Source organism: Canis lupus, chromosome 24 (genome assembly GCF_003254725.2).
Source record: "Canis lupus dingo isolate Sandy chromosome 24, ASM325472v2, whole genome shotgun sequence".
Classification (NCBI taxonomy): domain Eukaryota; kingdom Metazoa; phylum Chordata; class Mammalia; order Carnivora; family Canidae; genus Canis; species Canis lupus.
The window spans coordinates 46689248-46713642 of NC_064266.1; the positions used below are offsets into that span (position 1 = coordinate 46689248).

At 63.4% G+C, this 24395-nt stretch overlaps 1 protein-coding gene across 1 annotated transcript in view; it reads left to right on the forward strand.

Annotated features, from left to right (window-relative positions):
• NTSR1 (neurotensin receptor 1) overlaps positions 1 to 12438 on the forward strand; it is a 38331-nt gene extending 25893 nt beyond the window's left edge. The window contains exons 2-4 of the mRNA XM_025470636.3: positions 5391 to 5592; positions 9019 to 9109; positions 10456 to 12438. Coding sequence (XP_025326421.1) covers positions 5391 to 5592; positions 9019 to 9109; positions 10456 to 10705 — 543 coding nt within the window. The 3' untranslated portion in view covers positions 10706 to 12438. The remainder of the gene's footprint in view (positions 1 to 5390; positions 5593 to 9018; positions 9110 to 10455) is intronic.
• The last annotated feature ends 11957 nt before the right edge of the window (positions 12439 to 24395 follow it).

Below are 24395 nucleotides of genomic sequence, written 5' to 3' on the forward strand. Positions count from 1 at the left end.
CTCCCAGGTCCCCCCCACTCCCCGTCCCCCCAGGTCCCCACTCCCCATACCCCCAGGTCTCCCCCCCAGGTCTCCCCCACTCCCTGTCCCTCCCAGGCCTCCCCCCAGGTCCCCCCCCACTGTCTGTCCCCCCCAGGTCCCCACTCCCATACCCCCCAGGTCTCCCCCACTCCCCATGTCCCCCCAGTCCCCAGGGCCCCCCCAGCTTTGGTGGGACTTCCACGGTGCTGAACCCCGCCCTCCCGGCTGGATCCTCCGTCCCTCTGAGCCCCCGGTAACTCCGGGCCAGCCTCCCCAGAAGATCCCAGCCCTGGGGGAGCATGGAGACCAGGTGAAGCAGATCAAAGGAAGGAGAGAGAAACGGAGCTTCGGCCCTGAGAGCCCTCCGAGGAGTCAGAATCTTTGGCCTAGAATTTGTTCTCAGAAACTCTCACTCACCCGGAACGGTGGCGTCTGGGCAGCTGAGGGCAGGCACGTGCCCGCGGAGCTCCCCCGGTGTGGGTCTGGCCCTCGGCGGGGCCCGGGTGCGCGCTCCTTGCAACGGCTCCCGGCGGTCACGCGGCCCAGTGACAGGGCAGCCGGCACCGCCGCTGCGGGTCGGGCTGGGTCCGGGCTCCTCGCTGGGTCGGGTCACTTCTCTGTGGGGTGAGAGCACCGACCCTCCGACCTCGTCCGTCCGACGAGCGCGCTCAGCGAGGTCCGCGGGGTCCTGGGGCCCCGGGCCTGCGGCCTGGCTCGGGACCAGCCTCCGCTCGCTCAGCTGAAGGCCGAGTTTGAGCCCGAAAGGAGAAGGTAGACGCGCTCGGGCGTCCTTTCAGACGGAGCCAACGATGCTTCCCAGAGCCAAGTGGTGGGATGGACCAGGTCGGGTCGGGCCAAGGCCTACGCCCGGCGCACCCAGGCCTGGACTCCTCCTCCCCGGTGGCCTTGCAGGTGCTAGACGCGACTCCCGTGGCCTCTCCAGGCCGCATGCCCCACCCTGCTGCCGGGTCCCCCCCCCCCCCCCCCCCCCCGTTGGTTCAGAACCGGCAGCCTTCCCTCCCCGGAGCCCAGGCCTGCGGCAGGTGCTGACCCTTGTGCGGCTCATCCCTGGGCCGCCGGGCCACACAGCTGCGACCACCGTCGAGAGCATCACGGTGCTTGTTAGGTGAGGGACAGGAAATCTGGGCTGTGTCACCTTGGAAGACCCTTGTCTTATCTTTGGCCCTGAAACGAGGACACACGCACCGAGGTCTGGTCCCTAGGCCTCCGGCACTTCCCGGTCCGGGGAACGTAGGGTGGCACGTGTGACTGTCATGTAAGCAGGGGGCACAGGACGCACACGTAGGTCCAGGTCCAAGTGTGTCCCACTGACTCCATCCCTGTGCCCTGAACAGAGGGCACGACGGGAGCCTCCCGCCCCAGGCCTCGCCCGGCCGTGTTGGCCTCCGCCGGGTTTCCTTCCCGGGACCCCCGGACGTGGAGCCATCTCCCTACTTCACGCAGCTGCTCTGGGCTTTGCAAACGGCCCACCCGTGTTTAGTGCCCTCCCGCCCACCACGGGCCGGCTGTTGGGCCTCGAGGCCGGGGGCGAGGGGGCATCTCTTCATCGGAACAGGCGGCTGAAGTAGAGAGAAATGGGCCGCAGCACAGAGCAGATGACTGCGAAGCAGGGGTGGGAGTGGGAGGAGGCCCCGGGGGCTCAGGGGACCCCCCGCCGACCCAGGGCCGGGCCTGCCGCCTGCATCCACAGACGCCCCTCACCGGGTGCAGCCTGCCACACGCGCCCCCCTTCCGGGCCGACCCGAGGTCCCTACACGCACCCCCTTATCGCTCAGCGGTCTCCCTCCGTCCCCGTCAGGAGGCTCACAGGGCTGGAGTCGGGGCAGCCCCGGGTCCTCAGGCAGGACCGGCCACGCCAGCGCCTCGAGCGACCTGGGCAGGCCCCACCGAAGCGCCCGCCTCGCCGCCCTGCCCTCCCAGGGACACCCTGGCCCCACGCGGCCGTGCTCGCGAGAAAGCCCGGTCTGAAGGCTCACCAGCCAGCCTGAGGCCAGGGTCCACACCCCGACACCCCGACCGTGCCCCCCGGTGCCCTCGCCTCCCGGAGACCCTGGGCCGCGGAGCCCAGACTGAGGGGAGCAGGGCGGGAGGCGACCCCACTCACAGCCTGCCGCCCTGAAGACCCGGCCTCCCTGGGTCGGAGGTCGCCCCGCGGCTGGTCAGGTGCCCCGAGGTGCTGGGCTGACAAAGCCGCGACCTGGGTGTCTGGGGACCCCAGCTTGGGACGCCGCCTCCCGCCGGCCGCCGGGGCTACCTCGAAGCCTGAGGGTCCAGCGGGAGGGCCCGGGAGGTGACGCAGGACAGGAATTTCTCCCAGGGCCCAGAGAATTGATTATTTTTTTCATCATTGTTTTTTTGTTTGTTTTTTACAGCAAATTTTAAAGCAGTGCGTGAACTACTTTATTTCTTAAATTCCACCAGGTTAATATGTGTGACAGTAAGATTTCCATGATTCTTCTGGTAGTTTTCTGGCTTTAATTTCTGTTTTAATCTCTGCTCCAACTGCATTGTTCTGCTGTGGGGTCCCTGGGAGTCCAGGTACCAGTTCTGAGAACCAGCTCGGAACGTCATGAGGGGAATGGAGAAATGCTTATTTTGCTAAAAAAAAAAAAAAAAAAAACCTAAAAGTCTGGGGCGCGCGGCTGCAGGCAGCTGGTCCAGGAGCTCCAGCGATGCCGTGGGCTCCCGTCCTCACACCTGGGCGGGTCTCCCCACCAGGCGATCGCAGTACCGAAGGTTCCAACCCCTCTTCCCTCACCCCTGCGGGCTCAGCAGGACAAAAGGTCATGAATTTTCCCTGAAGAGAAGGCCCGCTGGAGGGGGCCCCCGGTAGGGGGTGGGCACTTTCAGGGAGGCAGCGGGGGGTCCTGGGAGGGGGCAGAGGTCGTGGGCCCTGCGGGTCACCTACCCTCTCCGTCTTGCGGAGCCGCTGCCCGTGCCTCCCTGGGCGCCGTTGCACCATCTCTCTGTCCATCCGCTTCTCCGTGCCGAGCTGATCTCACGACGTCTGTTGAGAGTGTCGGGTAGTTGGTAAGTGGGGGTGTCTCCCCGTCTGGTACTGACCCATCGTCCTTCCTTTCCAGAACTTTCCTGGCTGTTCTTCGATGATATGTTTCTATCTGAATTTTAGGATCAGCCTGTCTGTCCCCGAGTCTTCTGTTTTATTGGGACAAATGCGTAGACCAGGCTCGGAGTCCGCACGGGCACCTGCCTGTCTGGGGGGCGCTGGCTTCCCTCAGCGGGGCCTTCCTGCCCTCCCGTGCTAGCACTTGCGGCGTTCCCAGAGAGCGTGCGCGAGGCTCAGGAGGCGCGTTCCTGTTTGCTCGGGGTCGGGGTGGGCTGCTCCCCTGTTCCCGGGAGTGGGGGGTCGAGTGCAGGACACAGCCCCCCAGCCATGCTGGGGCTTCAGCAGAAGGCAAGCCCCAAGGGTCAGGTGTGCCCCCCACGGTCCAGGTCCAGGCTGGAGGGTGCAGGAAAGGCATCCGCCCTCCGACGGCCCGTGAGGGCCCCGCCTGCGATGAGTGGGTGAGGCCTCTCCCACTGAGAGCTTGGGACCTCTTCCCACGGGGGCCAGGCCAGACCCCACGGGCCAGTGTGCGGGGCCCCGGCCCACTGCCTACCTGGCCCTCAGAAGCCGCTATTCTTACCGCCCGCGCTCAGCGAGGTGTGCTGTCTTAAATGTTTTGACATTTAAAATGTTTTGGATACGTTTGTTCTGTTTAAACTACACCCGGCTGAGGTGACTCACAAGGAACCAGTTTGTCTCCTGGGCCCAGACCCAGCGTCCCGCTGCACCCCCGCCCCACCTCCAGCCCGGCGAGAGCCCCAGAAACATTCCTGGGGCGGCCCCTGGCCCGTGCCAGCCCCTCCCCTCCCTGCAGAAGGTGGACGCCACCAGCAGGGAAGACAACGGGGGTGGGAAGGGCCCCCCCACCCCGGGACCTGCCCCTGAGCTTGGGCACACAGGAGAGAAGGGAGCCCGGCGGGGGCGGCTGGCGGGGGCCGGTGCAGGCAGGCAGTGAGCGCCGGGCGCCGGGGCCAGGAAGTGTGGGAAAGGCCCCTCCCCGGGGCCTGCTGGCCCTTCTCTGGCCTCTTAGCTCCCCAGCTTAGCAGAGCCATGTGGAACCGAACATATCCTCAGGCCCCCGCCTCCTGGAAGGCCTCGGGATCTCCCAGGTGGGGCCTGGAGCCCTGGGGGGGGGGGGGCGGGACCCCTGCAGGCCTCGCGGTGCCCTCAGGAGAGCAGCAAGTGAGTCTGCCCCATTCTGGACAGAGGCCGGGCCGCCGAGAGGAGAGCAAACCAGCGGGCAGCCTCGGGGGCTGCTGGGCGTCCCGGGCCACTGCTGCGGGAGCAGGACGGAGCTGCAGCGTCCTCACCCTGGAGAGGCTACTCCGGCTCTGTTCTCGAGGGTTGCAGGCAAACCAGGTTAGGAGGTGGCAGGAGGGGCCGCCCGGAACCCGGGGAGCCCTGGGTGTCGGCCACCCGGAACTTTCCGGAGGAGCCAGAGCCAGCACGGCCTCTCCACGCACAACTAACGCCTTTGTGAACGTGAAGTGCAAAGTGAACGCGTGGAGCAGCTGAGCAGGGACAGCAGGGCGAGGCGCCGAGGCCACACCGCCAGGGCCAGGAGCGGGGGTGCCCGGCGACAGGAGCGTTCAGAAAGAGTGAAAAGCCGAGCGCGGTTCACAGCGCTCGAGGCTGCTAGTCCGCTGGCCCGGGAGGCGATGCCAGGTCCCCGCTGCCCGTCAGGTCAGCCCCCTGCGCGGGGCGCGAGAGCCGGTCTCAGCCTGCTGTCCTGCAGGCTCTGGCTTGGGCTCAGACGGGCCAGGTCAGCTGTAGTCCAGCCTCTCGGCCTGTATGAGGCTCGGTTTCCCCAGATGCGAAGACATGGGAGGGAGAGGTGCTCGGAGGAAGCTCTCCTCAGTGAGCCGACGGTGAGGCAGGAGGAAGGGCCTTCCTTTCTGTCCAAACACGAACCGTCTGCGTACCTGAGGGATGCTGGGCTTGGCCGTCCTGCAGGAGCAGCCCGGCGCCCTGGGTCTGCAGCCGTGACTCGTCGTGTCCAGACCTGCGAGCGTAGAGCCCCGGCCGTTCGCCGCGGCCAGGACGCACCTGAGTCTGCTCCGCACCGTCTACACGGTGAACCCTGCGCAGAGGGGCTCACTGAAGGGACAGTCTGTGAACCCCACCTGCACCAGGCGGGAGCGGGAAGCAGGCGGAAGGTGGAGTGTGCGTCTGCCCAGAAGACCAGGCACCTTCCACACTGCAGGCCCCACCTGGTGCGACAGGCAGCAGGGCGCTGTCCCCTGCACGCCGGCCTGACGGCTGTCCTTCTCTTTCTCTGCAGATTAATACCTTCATGTCCTTCGTGTTCCCCATGGTGGTCATCTCCATCCTGAACACCATCATCGCCAACAAGCTGACCGTCATGGTCCGCCAGGCAGCTGAGCAGGGCCAGGTGTGCACGGTTGGGGACCAGCACAGCTCATTCAGCATGTCCATCGAGCCTGGCAGGGTCCAAGCCCTGCGGCACGGCGTCCGGGTCTTACGTACGTAACCGCTGGGCCCCCAGGGTGGGTGGCAGCCAGGGGCCAGCAGAGCAGCAAGCCTCACACCAGTGAACAGGGTCAAGTTTAAGCCCAGGAAATGGAGCAGTCCCAGCAGACGCCGAAGGCTGGCTCACCTACAGACTGCAGCTCTTACTGCACCCACCGTCCATCTACCCACTCATTCTTCCATTTCTCTCCATCCGTCCACCCATCCTTTCATCCATCCGTCCTTCCACCCATCTATCCTTCCTTCCCTCCATCCATATATCTACTCATCCACCCACCCATCAACCCACCCATCCATCCATCCATCCATCCATCCATCCATTCACTGATTCAACTAGTCTCCTGAGCACGGACTCTGGGTCAGGCAGCTTGCACACATAGCCACCGAGCAGCAGAGGTGGGTTACCGTGTGTGCGGGCGGTCAGGTGCCTGCTGGAGAGGCCTGAGTGCAACCCCACCGCATGATGACCCACATTCTCATGAGGATCCTGAAGACCAGCCCTTGCAAAGTCCCCACCCGGCCAGCCCCCAGCGCAGGAGAGCACGGAGTGGAGCTTGTGCTCATGTGGCTTGTGATGTTTCCTGTGTGGGACCCTGGGCCCGGCCTGTGCCCAGAGCTGGCATCCTGGTGGAGGGCTCTTTCTCAAAACACTGCCCCCCACTCTGCTGAAGGCAGCCCTACCCACCCCCTTCCCTGACCTTGTGCTTCCCAGTAGCCCTCCCGATTGCTGTCACCCTCCCCCTCGGCCGACTGGCCTCTGGGCCTCTGCCCCAGGCCACCTGACCTTCAGCAGCTGTGGTTTCTTAGCAGAGAGAGGTCCAGAGCAGCACTGTCAGTAGGAATATGACACAAGCCCTACGTGATGTTAAATGGTCTAGTAAGCATATTTTCAAAAGTAAAAAGAAATAGATAAAATTCATTTAAATAATTTATTCAGTGTAGTATTTCCAAAGTCTTGCCATTTCAGCATTAATCACTGTGGTAGTATTGATAAGAGAGCTCCCCAGCCCGTAGCCAGTGACCAGGGTCAGGCTGTGTCCAGGGGTCAGGGTCACAGCTTTGCTTCTGCTGTGTCAGGGACAGGCTTCCTGGAACGTCCCGGTGCCACCAACCTATTTCCTGCTGCTGCCAGCAGGCAGCCCTCCCATCTCCTGGGCCTGCGGGGTCAGGGCAGCTGCCCAGGGGCCAGGGCCCCAAAACCAAGCCCCTCCTGCAGGCCCCCCCAAGGCCCCAAGATGAGGACGCACCATCTCAGGGCCAGGCTTCTCTCTGCACCAGGACAGCCCAGCCAGCCCCAGGTTTTCCCGACCGGTTGACTGTTTTATTGCTTTCTTTCCCATTGCGGTGAAGTACACTCAGCATACGATTTACGACCTTGACCATTTTCAAGTGTCCGTTTAGGGGTATTACGTGCATTCACACCATCCGTTCCAGAACTTTGTCATCTTGCAAAACTGAAACTCTGTCCTTACGAAACACGAAGTCCCCACCTGCTCTCCCCGCAGCCCCCAACAACCACCGCCCCCCTCCTCTCTGTCTCTATGAATTCGGCTACTCCAAGGGCCTCATCCCAGCGGGATCGTCCTTTTGTGTCTGGCTTACATCTCTGAGCACTGACGTCCTTAAGATTCAGCTACGTCCTGGCAGGCGTCTGAATGTCCTTTCTTTTTATTTTTTTTAAGATTTATTTATTCATTTATGATAGACAGAGAGAGAGAGAGGCAGAGACACAGGAGGGAGAAGCAGGCTCCATGCCAGGAGCCCGATGTGGGACTCGATCCCGGGTCTCCAGGATCGCGCCCTGGGCTAAACCACTGCGCCACCCAGGGATTCCCCCGTCCTTTCTTTTTAAGGCTGAGTGTCTGGATGGCCTTCCCTGTGTTTATCCATCAGGTGTGTTGGGGGATCCTTGGGTTGCCTCCACCTTTTGGCCATCGTGAACCCTGCAGCAGTGGCCTGCAGACACCTGTTTGAGTCCCTACTCTCAGTGCTTTGGGAAATTACTCAGAGTAGAATTGCTGGGTCATATGGTAATTCTATTTCTAATTTCTTGAAAAATTGCCGTACTTTTTCCCAAAGTGGATATACCATTTTGCATCCCCACCAACCATGTGAAGAGGTGCTCGTTTCTCCACATCCACACCAAAAGGCACTATTTTCTCAGGGTGTTGTGTTCTTGTGGATTGTATTTTTGTTTTGTTTTGTTTTTTATATTAGCCGTCCTGGGTGTGAGATGATATCTTTTTTTTTTTTTTTTTTGAGATTTTATTTATTTATTCATGAGAGACACAGGGAGAGAGAGAGAGGCAGAGACACAGGCAGAGGGAGGAGCAGGCTCCATGCAGGGAGCCCGATGCAGGACTCAATCCGGGGTCTCCAGGATCATGCCCTGGACTGAAGGTGGCGCTAAACTGCTGAGCCACCCAGGCTGCCCCTTTTTTTTTTTTTTTAAGATTTTATTTGTGAGATGGTATCTTTTTTTTTTTTTTTTTTTTTGTGAGATGGTATCTTAATTGGGTTTTGGTTTGCATTTATCACATGATGAGTGACGTGGAGCACTCTTTCATGTGCTGATTAACATTTGTGTATCTTCTTTGGAGAAGCGTGTGTCCAAGTCCCTTGTGCATTTTTATTTTTTTATTTTTTATTTATTTATTTTTTTTCCTTGTGCATTTTTAAATGTGTAATTGGATTGTTTGATTTTTGCTGTTGCATCTTCATTCTCTGTGGGTCCTGGATTTTAATCCCCGGTCAGATGTGTGAAGCAAACACTTTCTCCCGTTCTGTGAGTCACCTTTTCGCCCTGGTGACCGTGACCTGTGATGCACAGCTTGCTCGTTTTTATGGAGTCGAGGGCATCTGCTTTCCCTCTGTTGACTGAGCCCTCCAAGAAGTCGCTGCCAGATTCAGTGTCGTCAGGTTGGCGCCAGTCATTTTCCTATAAGAATTCTGTAGTCTTCGCTCCTACATTCAGATCTTCGATCCGTTTTGAGCTAACCCTGTATGAGGTGTGAGGTAGGGGTCTGGCCTCCTCCTTCTGCACGTGGCTGTCCCATTTTCCCGGTACGATGGTCTCGGCAGCCTCGTAGGAAGTCACCCGCCCATATCTGTGAGGGTTCACCTCTGGGCTCTCTGTCTTTAGGCCAAGGTCACACTGTTTTGACGACTGCAGCTTTGTGGTAGGTTTTGAAATTAGGACACGAGAGCCTTCCAGCTCATCTTCCTCAAGGTTGTTTCAGGAGTCCCTCCAGACGCCCACGGATCTTAAGATGGGTTTTTCTATTTCGGGGTTTTGAGAGAGGTGGCACGGAGCCTGTAGACTGCGGTGGGTACACTGACAATTTAACACTGGTTAGTCTTCTGGGCTCAGACAGGATGCCCCCCTTCACCCTCCGAGACCCCGTCTCTCTGTGTCTCAGGGGCTGTGGTCATCGCCTTCGTGGTCTGCTGGCTGCCCTACCACGTGCGGCGCCTCATGTTCTGCTACATTTCCGATAAGCAGTGGACCCCGTGAGTACCGGGAGCCTGGGGCGCAGGGGTGAGGCTCGGGCTGGGAGAAGCTCCCCAGAACAGGTTGGCATGGGAGGTGGGGGCGCGGAACAGAGCAGCTCAAGGCAGGGCTGCAGGTCAGGTGTCCCCGCATGTTCTTGGTGTGACTGTGAGTGGGCTGGGGGCAGAAGGAAGGCCACGGAGGGATGGATGCCACAGGGGGATGGACACCACGTCCGTGGCTGAGGCTGCTCAGCCACGGGGCAGGTCACAGCAGAAGAGGAGAGCAGAGCTGAGAGTGGGTATGAGACGAGTTTAGAGCCGTCTGGAGAGAGACAGAAAGGGCTGGCCCTGTGGGACCTGGGGGCGCAACCACTGTCTGGGTGTCCTAGACTACCCCCAGGCTGGGGGAGCCGCGAGCACTCGGGGGGCCCCGGGGCAGCCACACCCACACGGGGCCCTACCGCAGCCCAGGGACACACAGCAGAATCAGTGACGGGAAACAAGCCCGCAGAGGCGTCCTGGGGAGCAGGCCCGGCTTCCAGAACCCCCTCCGCAGGCCAAATGCCCCGAACGAACCGAGGCCACGTGTGAAACGCTGTCGGCTGGGCAGCTGGCCAGAAGCCCAGGGCTCTTGCTGGGGCCGCTCACGTAGATGCCGCGGCTGCCGCGCGCCCCAGCCCCAGACTCCCAGGAGGAAGCATCTGCTCTGCGTAGGATGCTCTAGGCCCCGAGAGCCCCTCCTCGCAGGGGGTGGCGACCCCGGACATCCAAGCTCCCAGACCCCGGTGCAAGAGGCCAGCCTTGCCAGGACGCCCTTCTGACACGACAGCCCCAGGCCCCGCCGTGCGTGAGCTTAGCAGGGCAGCCTGGTCCGAGGGTCACAGCTTCTTCAAAGTGACGGGGAACCATGGGGAGGGCAGATCCAGGACAGACGAGGAGAAGTTGCAGGTAGCAGAGCACGGTGCTGAGTAAAGGGTTTCTGAAACCCAGGGCTGCCTGGTGAGGGAGTGAGATCCCTGTCGGTGGAGGCAAGCAAGCCGAGGCCCAGGAGCACAGCCCTCCAGGGAGCAGGGAAGGGGTCCGGCCGCACCCCTTAGCCCCAGCGAGCTGGCCTCCTGCACGCAGACGGGCGGGCCCGGTGTGCCGCAGGGAGGGGTGGAGGCAGGCGGGGAGGACGGCCACAAGCCAGCCCCCCGACCGGCGCCAGCGGGAGCGTGGTCGGAACTCCCAGCACCTCAAGAGATGCCGCAGCCCCGGAATTTGTTCTGAAATAGCCCCACGTCAGAGAATTTAATGTCCTTGTCCCGAGCACCGAGGGTCGTGGCACCACCAGGCCGGGTCTGACAGCCTGCCCTCGCCCCCAGGTTCCTGTACGACTTTTACCACTACTTCTACATGCTGACCAACGCGCTCTTCTACGTCAGCTCGGCCATCAACCCCATCCTGTACAACCTGGTCTCTGCCAACTTCCGCCAGGCCTTCCTGTCCACCCTGGCCTGCCTGTGTCCTCTGTGGGGGCGCAGGGGGAGGAGGCCGGCCTTCGCCAGGAAGACCAACAGCGTGTCCAGCAACCACACCTTCTCCAGCAACGTCACCCGGGAGACACTGTATTAGGGCCGGGGGGAGGAGGGGAGGCCCAACGGCAGCGTCGCCCCCTTCCCCCCTCCCCCTCTCCCTGCAGCCCCCCACCCCCGGGGCAGGAGCAGGGCTCAGCAGAGGCCGGGGACTCAGCGCCCACCCCCAGAGGCCTCATTTCTCGCAGCTTCTCCCTCTGCCCCTCTTTGAAAGCCGGAGAGAGATTGCTTCACCCCAGATCCAGAAAGGGCCTTTAATGAGAAGAAATTAGTGGTGGGGGAAGGCAGGTTTCTTTGTTCCCACACTACGGGGTGATCCGGGAGGACAGAAATGAAAGGCACAGGCCGGGCCGGGCTGGCGTGGGGAGGCAGCCGCCCCGAGAGGCAGGGCTGTGGGCGGAGGGCGGCCGCTGCCCTGGCGCCCCCGGCGAGGAGAGGACCGCTGGCCTCCTCTGGTACGGCCTCGGCGCCCAGACCCCTCCTCTCCACGGGCGGTGCCCAGGGGCCCCCGGGGGTCGGGGGGGCAGGCGTCGGCTGGACCCGGCTCCCCGTCCTCCTCGCCCATTTGTGGGGACTCAGCCACAGGTGAGGAGGAGGAGCCGTGGACACAGGCGCCCGTGGCTGCCAGGCTGAGGCCCCGGGTCGCCCGTCACGGCCGTGCACAGCGGCCCCAGCCCCGGGCACCCGGAAGGGCAGGCGCCTCCGTGGTCTGTAGGAGCCGGTCTCCAGACAGGATGGCCTGGCCCTGGCCGTGCCCTGGCAGGTCCCCTGAGCCGGGGGAGGCCGAGGCCGTGTGAGCTGCCTCACGGGAGGCTCGAGGGGCAGAAGGGCCTGGAAAATGAAATATGGGCTTTTGTTACAGCAGGTTGTCACTGGGCTCCTGAAGGGAGCAGACGGGCAGCGGGTGGGCAGCCCTGACCCCGCCGAGGAGGCCTGCTCCCAGCCCGGGCACCAGGACCCGCCCCTCCCGTAAGAACGGCCGTTGGCTGGCACGGTACCCTGCGGCGGCGTTGGACCTGGGCCCTCTGCTCCGAGCTGTGCGCTCCGAGAACCCCCGGCTCCTTCTGCAAGAGCGGCGCCGGGTGGGCAGCCGCCAGCAGCCCCCCAGGACCCCGGGACCCAGGCCAACCCAGACCCCACACACGCCGTCGGCTCCGGGCAGGCGAGCAGGACAGGTGGGCAGGCGGCCAGTGGGCGCCTGCAAGCAGAGGCTGGTGCCCAGGCCGCGGGTGTCGAGCACGGGCCTGGACTCGTCCCGAGAGGCCCTGAGAGCCACCCCCGCGCTCGGCACCTCGGCCACGCCGTCCTCCGAGGCTGACGAGTGGGCGTGGGCGCCGTCTGGGCCCGGCCGATGTGCCCTCCCGGAGGACCCAGCCCAGGACGGGCGGAAGACGGGGTTCCCTGGGGTGGGGGCAGAGTGGACGCACGATGGGGACACCCAGCAGCCCGGACCCTCGCAGGCGCAGCAGGGACAGGGTCTGTGCGGCGGCCCCAAGTGCCCGTGACCGTTGCGGTCTTCACGTTCCCGTCTGCGCACTTCCCGCAGCCACAGACGCGTCCACGCACAGCCCGCGCCCTCCGTGGGCCACCGGCTCCGTAGAGCCCGCCCCTGGCCACGTCACGCAGTCGCTCCAGTGTCCTGTGTGACTGTCGGCCGTGATGCTAACCCCCGTTGTGTCGCTCGCACAAACCTGCCCCAGCCCTCGCCACGACCTACCGCGGTCGGCAAGAACAACCCCCCCGAGTCCCAATAAAGGAGACGATTGCCCCCCGCGGCGTGGACTCTCATGTCGGGGGCCAGCGGGCCTGCGTGCGCCCAGTCGTTCGCTCGTTCATTTATTCCTCGGGCGCCTGCTGACACGGCACACAGCCGTCCACGGGGCCTTCAACCGAAACCACGTGGGCTCCCACAGGCTGGAGGGCTGGGGCCGGGACCCCCCGGCTCAGGACCAGAGCTTCAGGAGGCAGCGGGAGAGGAAGGAGTGTGTGCCAAAGGGGACCCACCTGCCATGGGGTCCCCTCGAGGCCTGGAGTCGGGGAGACCTGTGGGGCCGGCCCCCTGCCCCCCTCCCACCGAGCTGCTTCCCATCCATGGGCTGGGCACAGAGGAGGCCTCGTGACGGGCGTGTGGGTCCTGCGAGTGTCGGACTCTGGGCTCCGCAGCCGCTCTAGCGGCCCCCAAAACGGAGGGAAGCGAGTCAGCTGCCCCCCGCCAGGGGTCAGCGGCTGGGGGACACCTGGGGCCCGGGAGGAGTGCTGACCCGTCCCCACACGGCTGCCCCGTCTCCCCCGCTGAGCCCTCCCCTCTGACTGGCAGCGTCCCCGAGGACCCCAGCCTGGGGACCAGCAGCACGGCACCAGCCTGCGGGGCCCCGGGGGCCTGTCCCTCCCCTTGAGTCCCCAGGGCCAGAGGGGCCGGCTGGCCCCCCAACACCGCTCGCCTGGAGGTGCCACCTTGCCAGGCCCCAGCCTGCCCCATGTGTGCACACGGCTCATTCCTCCACCTGCCCGGTGGGTGCGGGGTCCCTCACTCCCTCACTCATCCACCTGCCGGGTGCTCCGCAAGGACCGGTGTCCTCAAAGCTGACTTGCTGCTCCGCTCTGACCGGCACAGGGATGAGGTGCGAGGCTCCGGGTGCTCCCACCTCGGCACTAGGCGTTGGACGCCGCTCGGCAGCTGGGGAGTCTCGGGACCCGCCTCCACCCCCAGGGTGGGGGGCTCGCTGGCCAGCTCCAGTAGGTGCACTGGCATTTTACAAGAATATCCAAAGGAATGAAACTCTAACGGTAGACTTTCAGGCCAGCCAAGGAGAGAAAAATAGGGGGCAGCGGGCAGGCAGTGTGAACCCTAGGCACAGGCCAGTGCCGCTGTCCTGCGAGGCCAGAGCCCTAGACACGTCCCTCTGCAAGTCTCCGGACCTTGATCTGCACTCGGGCACGTGCACGCAGAGGAGCCCGCCCGCCCGTTCCCCTGGGGCTCCCTGGCCTACCACCCTGGCTAGGCAGCAGGGGGGCTTCGTGCAGAAGTCTATGCGTTTAAATGTACGCTTGAAGGAAGGAGCCCCGCCATCAGCCCGGGCGCACCCCCCATCCCCCAGCACTGCCCACAAGGATGATTCGAATTCCAGTTTTCATCAGAGCTCCGTGGAAACTACGTCCGGGCTGAATTCACAAAGGGAATGAGGGTGTGGAGGCGGGAGGGAGGAGCCCCCGACGCTGCACGTGGGGCAGGGCTGGGGGCCGCACACACATGTGCACACACACACGCGCACGAGGCGCAGACCCCCGGCCTCCACCCTCCCGGCTCCCTCGGGATGGAGAGCCACGTGGGGGCCCCGTCCAGCTCCAGGAAGCCCCTGGGGGACGCCTGCCAGGCCCAGAGCCTGCCAACTGTGGAAGGCCCCACAGAGCGCGTGGGGACGGGCGTCCGGCCTCATCACCCCACAGCCTGGACAGGGTCAGTGGGCTCGCATGTGGTGTCAGGAGACCCAGGAGCTGTGGCTCAGGGTGACCTGAGAACCGTAACCCCGCCAGCTGGGTTTGAGGGCCGTTTGGCCCGACGGTCAGCCCCCGGCTTCTCTGCGCACACAGATGCTGGTGCCTGATGGAGACTCGGAAAATCTAGTGCGCACACGTCCTCCTCCCTCAGCAGTTCCTGTGGGCGCTGGGCCTGCTCGCCTGCGCAGAACAGGAGACGAGGGCAGGGGCGGGGGCACCTCCACAGACACGCGGGGTGAACCCAAGGCACAGCCCGACCCAGTGCGGGGTCCTCTGGGTCTGCAGCCGCCGCTCAGCTCAGCAGACCCCCCTCCGCGCAGGGGGAGAGTGGACGGCAGAGCCACCGTCTCCGCACGACCTGGAGCAAGGTGAATGTGCACAGAACATTCCGGAAGCCTTCCCGGGAGGAAGCAATGCTGCAGGTTAGGACGGACGGTAGCCAAGGGGGCAGGGGCTGCTCTGGGTGCCCATCGGCGTGGCAGGGGGTCCCCTCGGGCTGTGCTGGGCCACCCTTGGCCAGAAGGCTCCAGGGGCTCCCGGGCCCTGCCTCTGGGGAAGCGAGACGTCCCCCAGGGCTGTGCCTCCCAATGTCCAATCCAAACTAAACCCCAGGGGGGACGTGCTGCTTGCGGCCTGATGCCCGCTGAACCCGTCAGTTCAAAGGCTCAGGGCTCATGCTCCTTTGCCTCCCGAGACCCACCGCTGGGCTGTGGGAGGTGTGGGGGCCCCGCCCGCCACTGTGCTGGGAGGGGAGGTCTACCCCCACCTCCGGGAGTGGAGGCTCCATGCTGGCGGCAGGGGTGGCTCCTCCCCTGGACAAGTGGGGCTCGGGGGAGCTCCCAGGACCCTTGCCCCGAAGCTGCCCGCTGGTAAGACTGGGCACGTCGTCGGGCGCGGCTTCCTGCCCTCCCCAGTCGCTGGCCTCGGTCCTCCGGCGGCAGAAGGTCCACCCCTGGCTTTTCCTGTCTCGCCTGGGCTGCAAACGGGCAGCTTGCTCGTTCGGCCTCTGGCATCTGTGCGCGGTGAGCGGCACGTCCTCGGCCGCAGCTGCAGGCTGCACGGCGCCTCGGAGACGGGCCTTTAGGCCATTGGGCCCCCCCCACGCACGTCGGGCCCATCCTTCCCTCGGCCCCGCGCACCTGCACCGTCCCTTCCTGCAGAGGGCTCGGCTTCCTGCAGACCCCGGCAGGGCACTGTCCCCAGCACGTCGAGGGCTCAGTGGGGAAACATTAGTCCCCTCAAAAGAAGGTTTTTGGCAGAACGTTCCCTGGCATTCTCTGTCTCCCACGGGAGTTCAGGGGAAGACTCGGCCCCCCTGGCCCTCAGGACGAGACGCTCCCTGCAGCCGTCCGGGGAGCCCGGCATGCAGACAGCACCGTCGGGGCGCCTGTGGCATGTGCCCGGGGGCTTCTCAGGGGTTGGAGCTGCCCGGGAAACGTGCGGGGACCTGGGCCGGGGGGCACTCCTTGGCTGGGAGAGGGGAACTGCGCCCCAGCCAAGCCACCTGCCTCCCCTGGAAATGACCCCCTTGCGTGTCCCTTCCCCGCGGGGCTCCCTCCACCTGCCGTCTTGAGCCCGGAAGCTCACCCACAGGGTCTTTGGGAGACCACGCTGATCCTGAGTGACCGTGTGTCTTGTCAACGTGAGATGTGCCGGCTCTGAATTACTAATAATGATGACAATTAAATATAATACTAAACGGCTGGGCCAAATCCTGAAATGCTGAGGTTGCAAGGAAGCTTCCAGAGACCTCACCCCCCTGCAGGGGCAGGAACGGAGGAGGGCACCCAAGGCTGTCCTGGAGGCGCCCGCCCCCCCAGCCAGCACCCCGGCCCGCACTGGGCCCTCCGGCTGGGCAGACGCGTCGCAGGGCATCCTTGTGTGGCTTCTCTGCTCTGCTTGGCAAAGAGCTCCCTGTGGGCGCCACCCCGCCACGCGCCGACCGGTCCACACAGCCACCCCCCCTGCCTCTGCTTTTCAAGGGCCGTGAGCTCAGCCTCCGAGCCGGGGCGAGACTTGGCAACAAGAGGGCGGGACAGGAGAGCGAGGCGGCGGCGTGGAAGGCGGCCTGGGCCCGCCTGCCTACCCGGCCGTGTGCAGATCCGCTGGCGAGGGGAAGGCTTTCCCTTCATTAGGAAGGGGTCCCTTCCTGTCACGGGAGGTCTGGGTGACATGAAAGAGTTTGGGAACCGAGTGTGGTGCGCGTCTGGTCCCACCCGACATCATCACCACGGGCCGACGGGGGGCCTGTTGTCCCAGCCGGTGGCTGTGCCAGCTGCCAGTGCAAATGCACCAACCCCTGGCCGGCGTGCACGCCCTCACACACACCTGCGTGCCCGCCCTGGGGATGCAGCCCCGTCAGCCACACGGCGCCCTCTCATGAAGCCAACTTTCAGACACAAAGTTAAAATAAATCTCTCACATTCAGATGTTTCCAAAAGCAAAATGGCCTGTCTGGTGTCCAAGAGAGGTCCCGTCCCCGAGTGCCCGAGCAGAGGACTTGCCGTGTCTGACCGTGGGGGCTCAGGCGTGACAAGGGCCCTCCAGGTGTCCTGGGAGCTGGGCCGGGGGCCGGGCCTTTACGCCCATCCTTCCCTGCCTAGCCACCTCCGAACACAGCGCGGGTGAGGCCGGGGAGCCAGCGGGGGGGACAGTGAGGAGGGGACAGCGGGGGGCAGGACAGCAGCGAAGGGACGCGAAGTCCCTGCCGCGCTCTGGTCAGTCGTGTGATCTCGCAGGGGTCGCAGAGCAGGAAGGAGGCAGTTCCTCTTCCTGGTGAGTAAATGGAGTCAGGGCGGGAGAGGGGGTGCCGTCCCTTGGGGTCAGCAGCTCTGGTGTCCCAACTCGGGCCCAGCGTTCTTTCCACCAGGCCCCTCCCATGTCCCCACCCCTGGCCACACACAGCCCACCCGCCCCCACGCAGGTGTCACCTTACGGGCCTTCCTGCCTCCGAAAGCGCTTCGCCCTGGATGGGCAACCAGCACACAGCCAAGGCTTCTCCAGCCCCGAGTCATCCGAGGAGCCCGATGGAGACGTGAAGGTCCCATTTCAAAATCATCTGTATCACCCTGGGGGCCTCAGCGGCACCCAACAGGAGGGGACGCCCCGGAAAACATCAAATTCCCACCCAAACCCCAGCCTCCCAGCGTCCTCCAGGGACTCCCGCCCAGACTGGGCCACCCAGGGAGGCTGGCGGGGGGACAGAGCCTCCAGCTCGGCAAGGAAGCGGAGCCCCCCTCACCCCAGGCAGGCTGGTGGCTCTAATCCGGGGAGGCTGCTTGGAGGAGGCAGTACAGGGGCAGCCCTGGCTGTGCTCCCCCAGGGCCCACCCGGTACGTGGAGGTTCCCATGGACGACTTTGCCTGAGCCCCTCCCTGGTGCCAGAGCCAGGCTGTGTGGGGACCCTGAGTTGATCCCAAGGAGGACAGATGGGAATCGGGAAGACAGCAAATGCGATGGGGAGACTGGGGTGCACAGGGAGGAGCTCGCGGGGCGGCTGGGAGGAGCACGCTGGCCCGGGGGTGGGAGAGGGACCCGCGAGAGCAGGCGGGAGAGCCACGGGCAGGTGGGCAGGGCCGGGGGTCCCGTCTGAGCTCGTGCGTGGGGCGTCCAGGAGCCACCCGTCCAGCAGCGGGCCCGGCCCTGCGGAGGGGCCCCCGGCGCCCGGCGGACACTGGGTCAGCCGGCGGCTCGGTCTGTCCACATCCATCACTGCTCTTGGGCCCAAATGAGTCTAATCACGTTCCTCCTCCCGGCAGCCAGGCTCCTCCGGGCGCCCCTGTCATCCGTTTACATTAGAAAGCGACTCGTCAGTGGGCCCGGCTGGGTGGGGCGGGGTGGTGGGGGGAGGCCCAGCCACCCCGGCCTCCCGCAGAGCAGAGCCCCACTGCACAGCAGGCCGTGTCTCCAGTTCGGGACCCCAGGTCGGGAGCAGCCCCCGAGACTCGCCCTCTGCCCACTGCAGCAGGAGGAGGGCCGAGAAGGAGCCCTGAGCGGGCTGTCCCCCGTCCCCCGCAGCCCCGGGGGGTCAGCCTTGGTGGGAGTGGGCGGGAAATGAATTTTCAGGCCCCCCCATTCCACCCTGGGTCCTGACCCTGCCTGCCCCCCACCCAGACCCCAGCCTGGCCTCACCCAATGGGAGCACCAAGAAAGGAGAGACGGTCTCTTGCACGATAAGGTGGCTCTGTGCTCGGGAGGCCTCTGTCCACCTCGGTCACCTCACGATGGTGACCCTGATGGACGCCGAATCCTGGGGGGTCCCAGCCGGGCCTGCTGCTCCCCTGCTCCCAACACCTGCCTCCGCACCCTCCGGTCTCCCCGTGCTCCCGGCGGAGGGGCAGCCCTGGCCGCAGCCCCCACCCCGCCCACCTCCCCGAAGCACCTGCCGGCCTTCCGCCCGCCCCGCCGTCCCCTCACCAACCGCAGGGAGGATGACCGACCGCTGCACCTCCCCAGCATCACGTCTCTGCCTACCAACCTCCTGCGATTTGGCGTCCCTGCCGCGGCCCCAGAGGACTGCCAGCACCGCCGTGTCACGGGGACGTTGAGGCCCCGGCTGTCGGGCAGGCCGGTCGGGATCGCGGGGCTGGGAGCCGTGGCCGGCGGGGGCCTGCACCCGGGGCCTGCACCCGGCCACCTGCGCCCTCAGCAGCCCGGGCCCCTGCCTGCCGGCGCGTGTGCCCCCTCCGGGTCCCCGGCGCTGCCGCAAGGACAAGCCCGACCATGGACTCCCCCTGCTGCTGCAAGGGAAAGAGGCTCCCTCCCCTTTCCTCCACCATCTACTTTAGAAAACTGGGAATTGTAAAGTCTTTCTGGAGTGGGGTGTACGTTCCTTTGGGAGGTGTGTAAAGCCCTTTAAAGCTAAGGAAACCTGTCACCAGCTGACTGCCCAGGGCCGTGTATCTCAAGGACCTGGGAGCCACCTCCCTGAGATGAGTCCTCAGGGAGGCTGGCACCACACCCCCCGAGGCAGGAGCCGACTTCCCGGGACACCTCCCCCCAGAACTCCCTCCTGCCATAAAGAGGCCAGGCCTTATTTCTCCTTCGATGAAGCCAACGAGTAACACAGATGGTCACCCCAAGTGCCCGGTGGGTTTGCGGTGAGCCGCGTGGGGTGGATGGTTCCGTCAAGCGCTCCTCCCGGAGAACTCGCCCAACGAGCCGAAGACCGCGTGTCCAGTGGGTCGTGTTTTCCTGGCTCTAGGAAAGGGTGCGATTTCCTTCCGTCTTCGGCACCTCTTGGCAGGCGGCCTGGAGGCACGTTGCGTGCTGGCGTAGCGCTCATTCGATAATGAAGCCGTTCTCTCTCTCTACCTTTGCAGAGAGGTTTGCCCGGCTAGCAGGTTCTGTTTTTAGCTGTATTTCCCCAACATGCCATGAGTCACTCCGACTCCGTGTGCCTGGCGCTGCGTCTCTCCTCGTGTCACCTGGATGCCTTCCAGCCTGAAGCTGCTGAGCAGGGGATGCTTGGCTTTCTCACGCACCCGTAGATGTGGCTCTTTCCCCGAGAAGAGCCCACGTGCTGCTGGAAGAGTGGTAGGTGCTGTACCCCGACATGCTGACACCCCTAAAAATAAAAGGAAGCCCAGCACAGCCTCCCACGGCCCCAGAACACACTCCAGCACACCTCCCCAGCCGAGCACGCACGTAAGCGCTTCTCATCCATCCAGAAGCCAACGCCACGTGTAATCCAAGGAACCATGACAACAGCCTCACTGCTGGCCACCGGCACACGCCCGGCGGAGCTGCCGGCTCTTCAAAGGCAAGTACCTGTAGGTGACTTTAAACGGCTTTCTGGCAGTTACTCGCCGGGGACCCCAAAATAGCTTCCCAATCCGCTTACGACACCAAAGAGTGGCAAAGCTGGTGCAGAAAAATGCCTTCCCTGCTGCCCCTTAAGGCCTCCCAGAGGCGGCCCGGGAGGCTGCTGCCCTCCTGAAGGGACCAGCCAGCAGCACAGGAACGTGGGCAAACGGGCCGCCCCGTGTCAGCACTAACACCTAACTGCAGCTTGCACCCCACCCGTCCACGCACACTCAAACGTGCCTAATTCCAGCGACAGCTGCCCGGCGTCCGTGGGAGGCAGGCCGCCCACCCCCGAGGGCTGGATCCTGTTCACACGGGCCCTTCCACACCAGGGCAAAGGGAATCTGCAGATGGCACTAAGGCCATAAACATTAAGGTACGAAGAATATTCTGAATTTCCAGGGGGGCTCCAAGTCACATAAACCTTTAAAAGCAGAGAACTTCTGGGGCATCTCCAGAGGCAGGATGGGGAGACTAAGAGACTCCAAGTGTGGGAGAGACCCCACCGCTTTTGCTGGCTTTGAAGGTGGAGGCAGAGGCCCGAGCCAGAAGTGCTGGGGACACCCTCCGACCACGGCCAGCAAGGACCCGGATCCTGAGCACAGCCTGCACAAGCGGGTGGTGCCTTCTTCCCGGAGCCCCCATAGGAGCCGTGCTGGTGACCCCTCAATTTCAGCAGACGACCCAGCTGAGCCCACCAGCCCTCTGACCTACAGAGCCTGAGACTGTCTACGGCGCTATTGGCCGCTGCTGTGGTGTGGTGACCTGCTGCGGCAGCGCCAGGGGACGGATATGAGTCCTGCGGTGCACCTTCCTGCGAGTCTGCAAATCGTGCCCTTCCGACACAAATGCAAGGTGTCTTCAGTCTTTTGCTATTAAGAAAGCTTTGTCCGGGCACATGCCTGCGTGCACAGGGGCGGAGGATAAACCTGCTCCTGAACCCTGAGCTGAGCTCCTCCCCCGGCCCTGTGCAGAGGCTGTGTCTGCACGTCGACGTCACCTGCGGACTGGACGACCTGGCTCCGCCAGACCCGGGAACCCCCGGCGCCCTCCCCGCAGGTGTGCTCCAAGTCTGGGAGCTCTGCAGCCATCCCCTGCTTTGTCCTGAGCAGGCTACATCCTGGATCTGAGTTGGGGACCACGAGTCACCTGGGGTCACCTTGGATCCGTGCCTTCAAGGCATCGACAGGTCTGAGCTCCCAAACCAGCAAGGCCCTGCCTTCCATGGCATTCTGAGCACTACCCTTGAGGAAGATGGCTGTGGGGCAGGGTAGGCAGGACAGCGTGGCCACCGGCCAGTGGGCAGAGGAGCGGGAGGCAGACGGAGGACAGACACGCTAGCCCTGGCTGGGGCCCACATCCCATGGGCCCCTTCCCTCCACTGCTTCCCCTCTCTGCTCTCGTGGCCAGCCCTGCTGGAACTTTGGCTTTCCCAGAAGGATCCTTTGTGACTCCCAGGGTTCAGATGTGACACAGGCTCAGTGCTGGGGTCACAGGAAAGATTGTGTGTGGATGGGCTGAATTGTCCGGGTCCCTTTCTTACTCGAGCCCAGGAGAAAAGGTTTGCTTTGCAGAGAAGTGCTCCTTGTGATTTCTCAACAACACGGAGGGAGAGGCCTCTGGTGGACAGGCCGGGTCTCTGAGTCCTGGAATCGAGCAGGTTACATCAAGAATGCAAAGGAAACAGCTTGGTCCATCATCTTGGCCTGTTCTGTGTCCACCACACTGTGAGGTTGGATTCCTTTCCTGCTTCGGTCAGAGTTTCCCAGACTGGCCACCTGAAGGCTGCTGAGGTGTCTGATTTGGACATGGGGAGAGCCCCAAGCCCCACAGAAGCAACCACTGCCAACCTCACAAACAGGTGGAGGAAAGAGGAGGTTTTAGGGAAAATCAAGTGTTAATTTTTATGGGAAACAGAATTCTCAGTGGCCACGAGTCAAGATAGTTGGGAAACAATGACACACAGACAGAAAAATATTTGTGTCATTCACCACGATGCTGCAACGAGGTGGGCAAAGTGGGTCGCCCTGGGCAGTACAGTTCTGAGGGGGAGAAATAGCTGTCAGATATGCAGAAAGGTGGTACGAAGAAGAACCTCACGTGAGCACCTCGTGGCCTCAGGGCGATTGGGCCTCCTCCTGCTGCTGACACACCTGCTTCAGCCTTGTTATGCTTTATTTCCTATATGTATTATGTTCTCCTATCACCAGTGTGAGCTGTGTTCACTCCTCAGTGCCTGGCACATAGAGAGTGGGCACCCCTTTAAGTGTTTATAGGTTGGATGGATGGATGGTGGATGGATGGATGGTGGGTGGATGGGTGGATGGTGGATGGGTGGATGGTCGGTGGATGGATGGATGGATGGATGGATGGATGGATGATGGATGGATGGTGGGTAGATGGATGGATGGATGGTGGGTGGATGGATGGTGAATGGATAGGTGGATGGATGGATGGGTGGATGGTGGATGGATGGATGTTGGGTGGATGGATGGATGGATGGTGGCTGGATGGATGGATGGATGGATGGATGATGGATGGATGGATGGTGGGTGGATGGATGGTGGGTAGATGGGTGGATGGATGGTGGATGGATGGATGGATGGATGGATGGATGGATGGATGATGGATGGTGGGTGGATGGATAGTGGGTAGATGGGTGGATGGATGGATGGATGGATGGTAGGTAGATGGGTGGATGGATGGTGGATGGATGGATGGATGGATGGATGGAGGGTGGATGGATGGTGGGTGGATGGAGGGTGGATGGATGGTGGGTGGATGATGGTGGGTGGGTGGTGAAGGAGATATGCAGGACACTTCAGGAAGAAGCCACTGTTCTTTTCACAGATTGTCATGCCCCTCCATCTGCAGAGAGGCAACATGAGGAAGCTTCTTGCCTGCAGAGCCAAAAAACCAGCTAATAACAAGGCCAGGGCCTGCCAAACTTTGCCAAGGAAATTTCCATTTGGAAATGAGGGTTGTGCTGAGTTTGGCAGCTGCACCATGGACATGGACTGAACAGCTGTGCCCATGGAGAGAACTGAAAGGATTTGGTGCTTGAGTGCACAGATCACAATTAGAACTTTCCACCAGTAGCTCCACGGGGGTGCGGGGGTGGGGGGGGGGAAACATAGTGATGTGGCCACAGACACGAGGGTAGAAAATCAGCCCTGGGCCAAGCCCCAGACCCCATGCAGTCTCACATGACAGGGAAGCCCAAACAGGCCCAGCCCAGGTGCTAGAGATCCAAGCCGTTCCACCACCCCTCCTACCTGCTGCTTCTAGATGGTTCCTCCCCCAGTTAGAGGCTTTTGCATAGGGGGGACCTCCCACCCACTGGCCATCATAGGGTGGGGAGACCATGCACCTCAGGACCATGACAGGGGCAAGGGAGGAGCATGGCCTCAGAATACAAGCATGTATTCCTCATCGCTTCCAGGGGAGGGAGTTGGGGGCAAGGGGAGGAAGAAGGATGGGGGTGGGACAAGGTCGGCAGCAGCCCCCCAGCACCCCAACCCAGGGCCAGGTGGGGACGCAAGTAACTCACACCCCGTTCTGGAGAGCATCCCCTCGCTTCCTCAGGGGAAGCTCCTGAACCAGGAAATGAAGCTCCCCTTCCCCCCCATCGAAGCCCAGGGCTTGCAGCGCGATGTGTCTGCTGCTGACTTCATGAGGCAGTGAGACGCGGCAAGATCTGGTGCCTGGAGGAGGGAAGGGGCTCTGTGCCCCACAGTGGGAATTTCGGGGATGGGGGTGCCCTGTGAGTACTGCACGTGCCACGCATGCAAGAGCAGCGGCCGGGAGTGGGCTTCTTCCCCGAATCCTCCCCCCGGCCCAGACCGAGGCCCAGACGACCCAGGGTACTCCGAGGGACCTGCTAGGGGCTCCTTTGGGGGTGCCAACAATCGGGTTCTGGCCCAGACTGTGGCAGAAGCTCCATCTGCCGTGTTCAGACCGCGGTGGCCCCGCAGGAGGGGCAGGCGGTGTGTCCCGGGGAAGCAAGCGGCTCTCTGTCCCCCCCGCCCCAAGCCTCCGTAGGTAAAACCCAAGCAGCTTCACCAAAGCCGGAGGCATCGGTCAGCATCACCGGGAGCTCTCCAGCCGGGTTAGCAGGCAGCACATTGCGCTGGGCACGCGCCGGGCAGACAGGCTCTGCCCCCCCCCACACCCCCACCCCCACCCCCCGGCCAGCGGGCTGCCTGACGCGGGGCTCGGGAGCCGCTCGCCCTGAGGCAGGCCAGGCCGCCCTGGCGTCCCTGGGTTGGGGTGTAAGCAGCCCGGGGTTTTGCTCCAGCTCACAGCCCTCCCCCCGGCCTGAAACACGGTCACGGCTGAGGACAGCTGTCAGCTTTGGTAGCCACCGGCTACTGCGGCAAAAGGGGCGCTTGGCTCTGAGCCCCCCTTGCTTCACCCCAACATTGGAG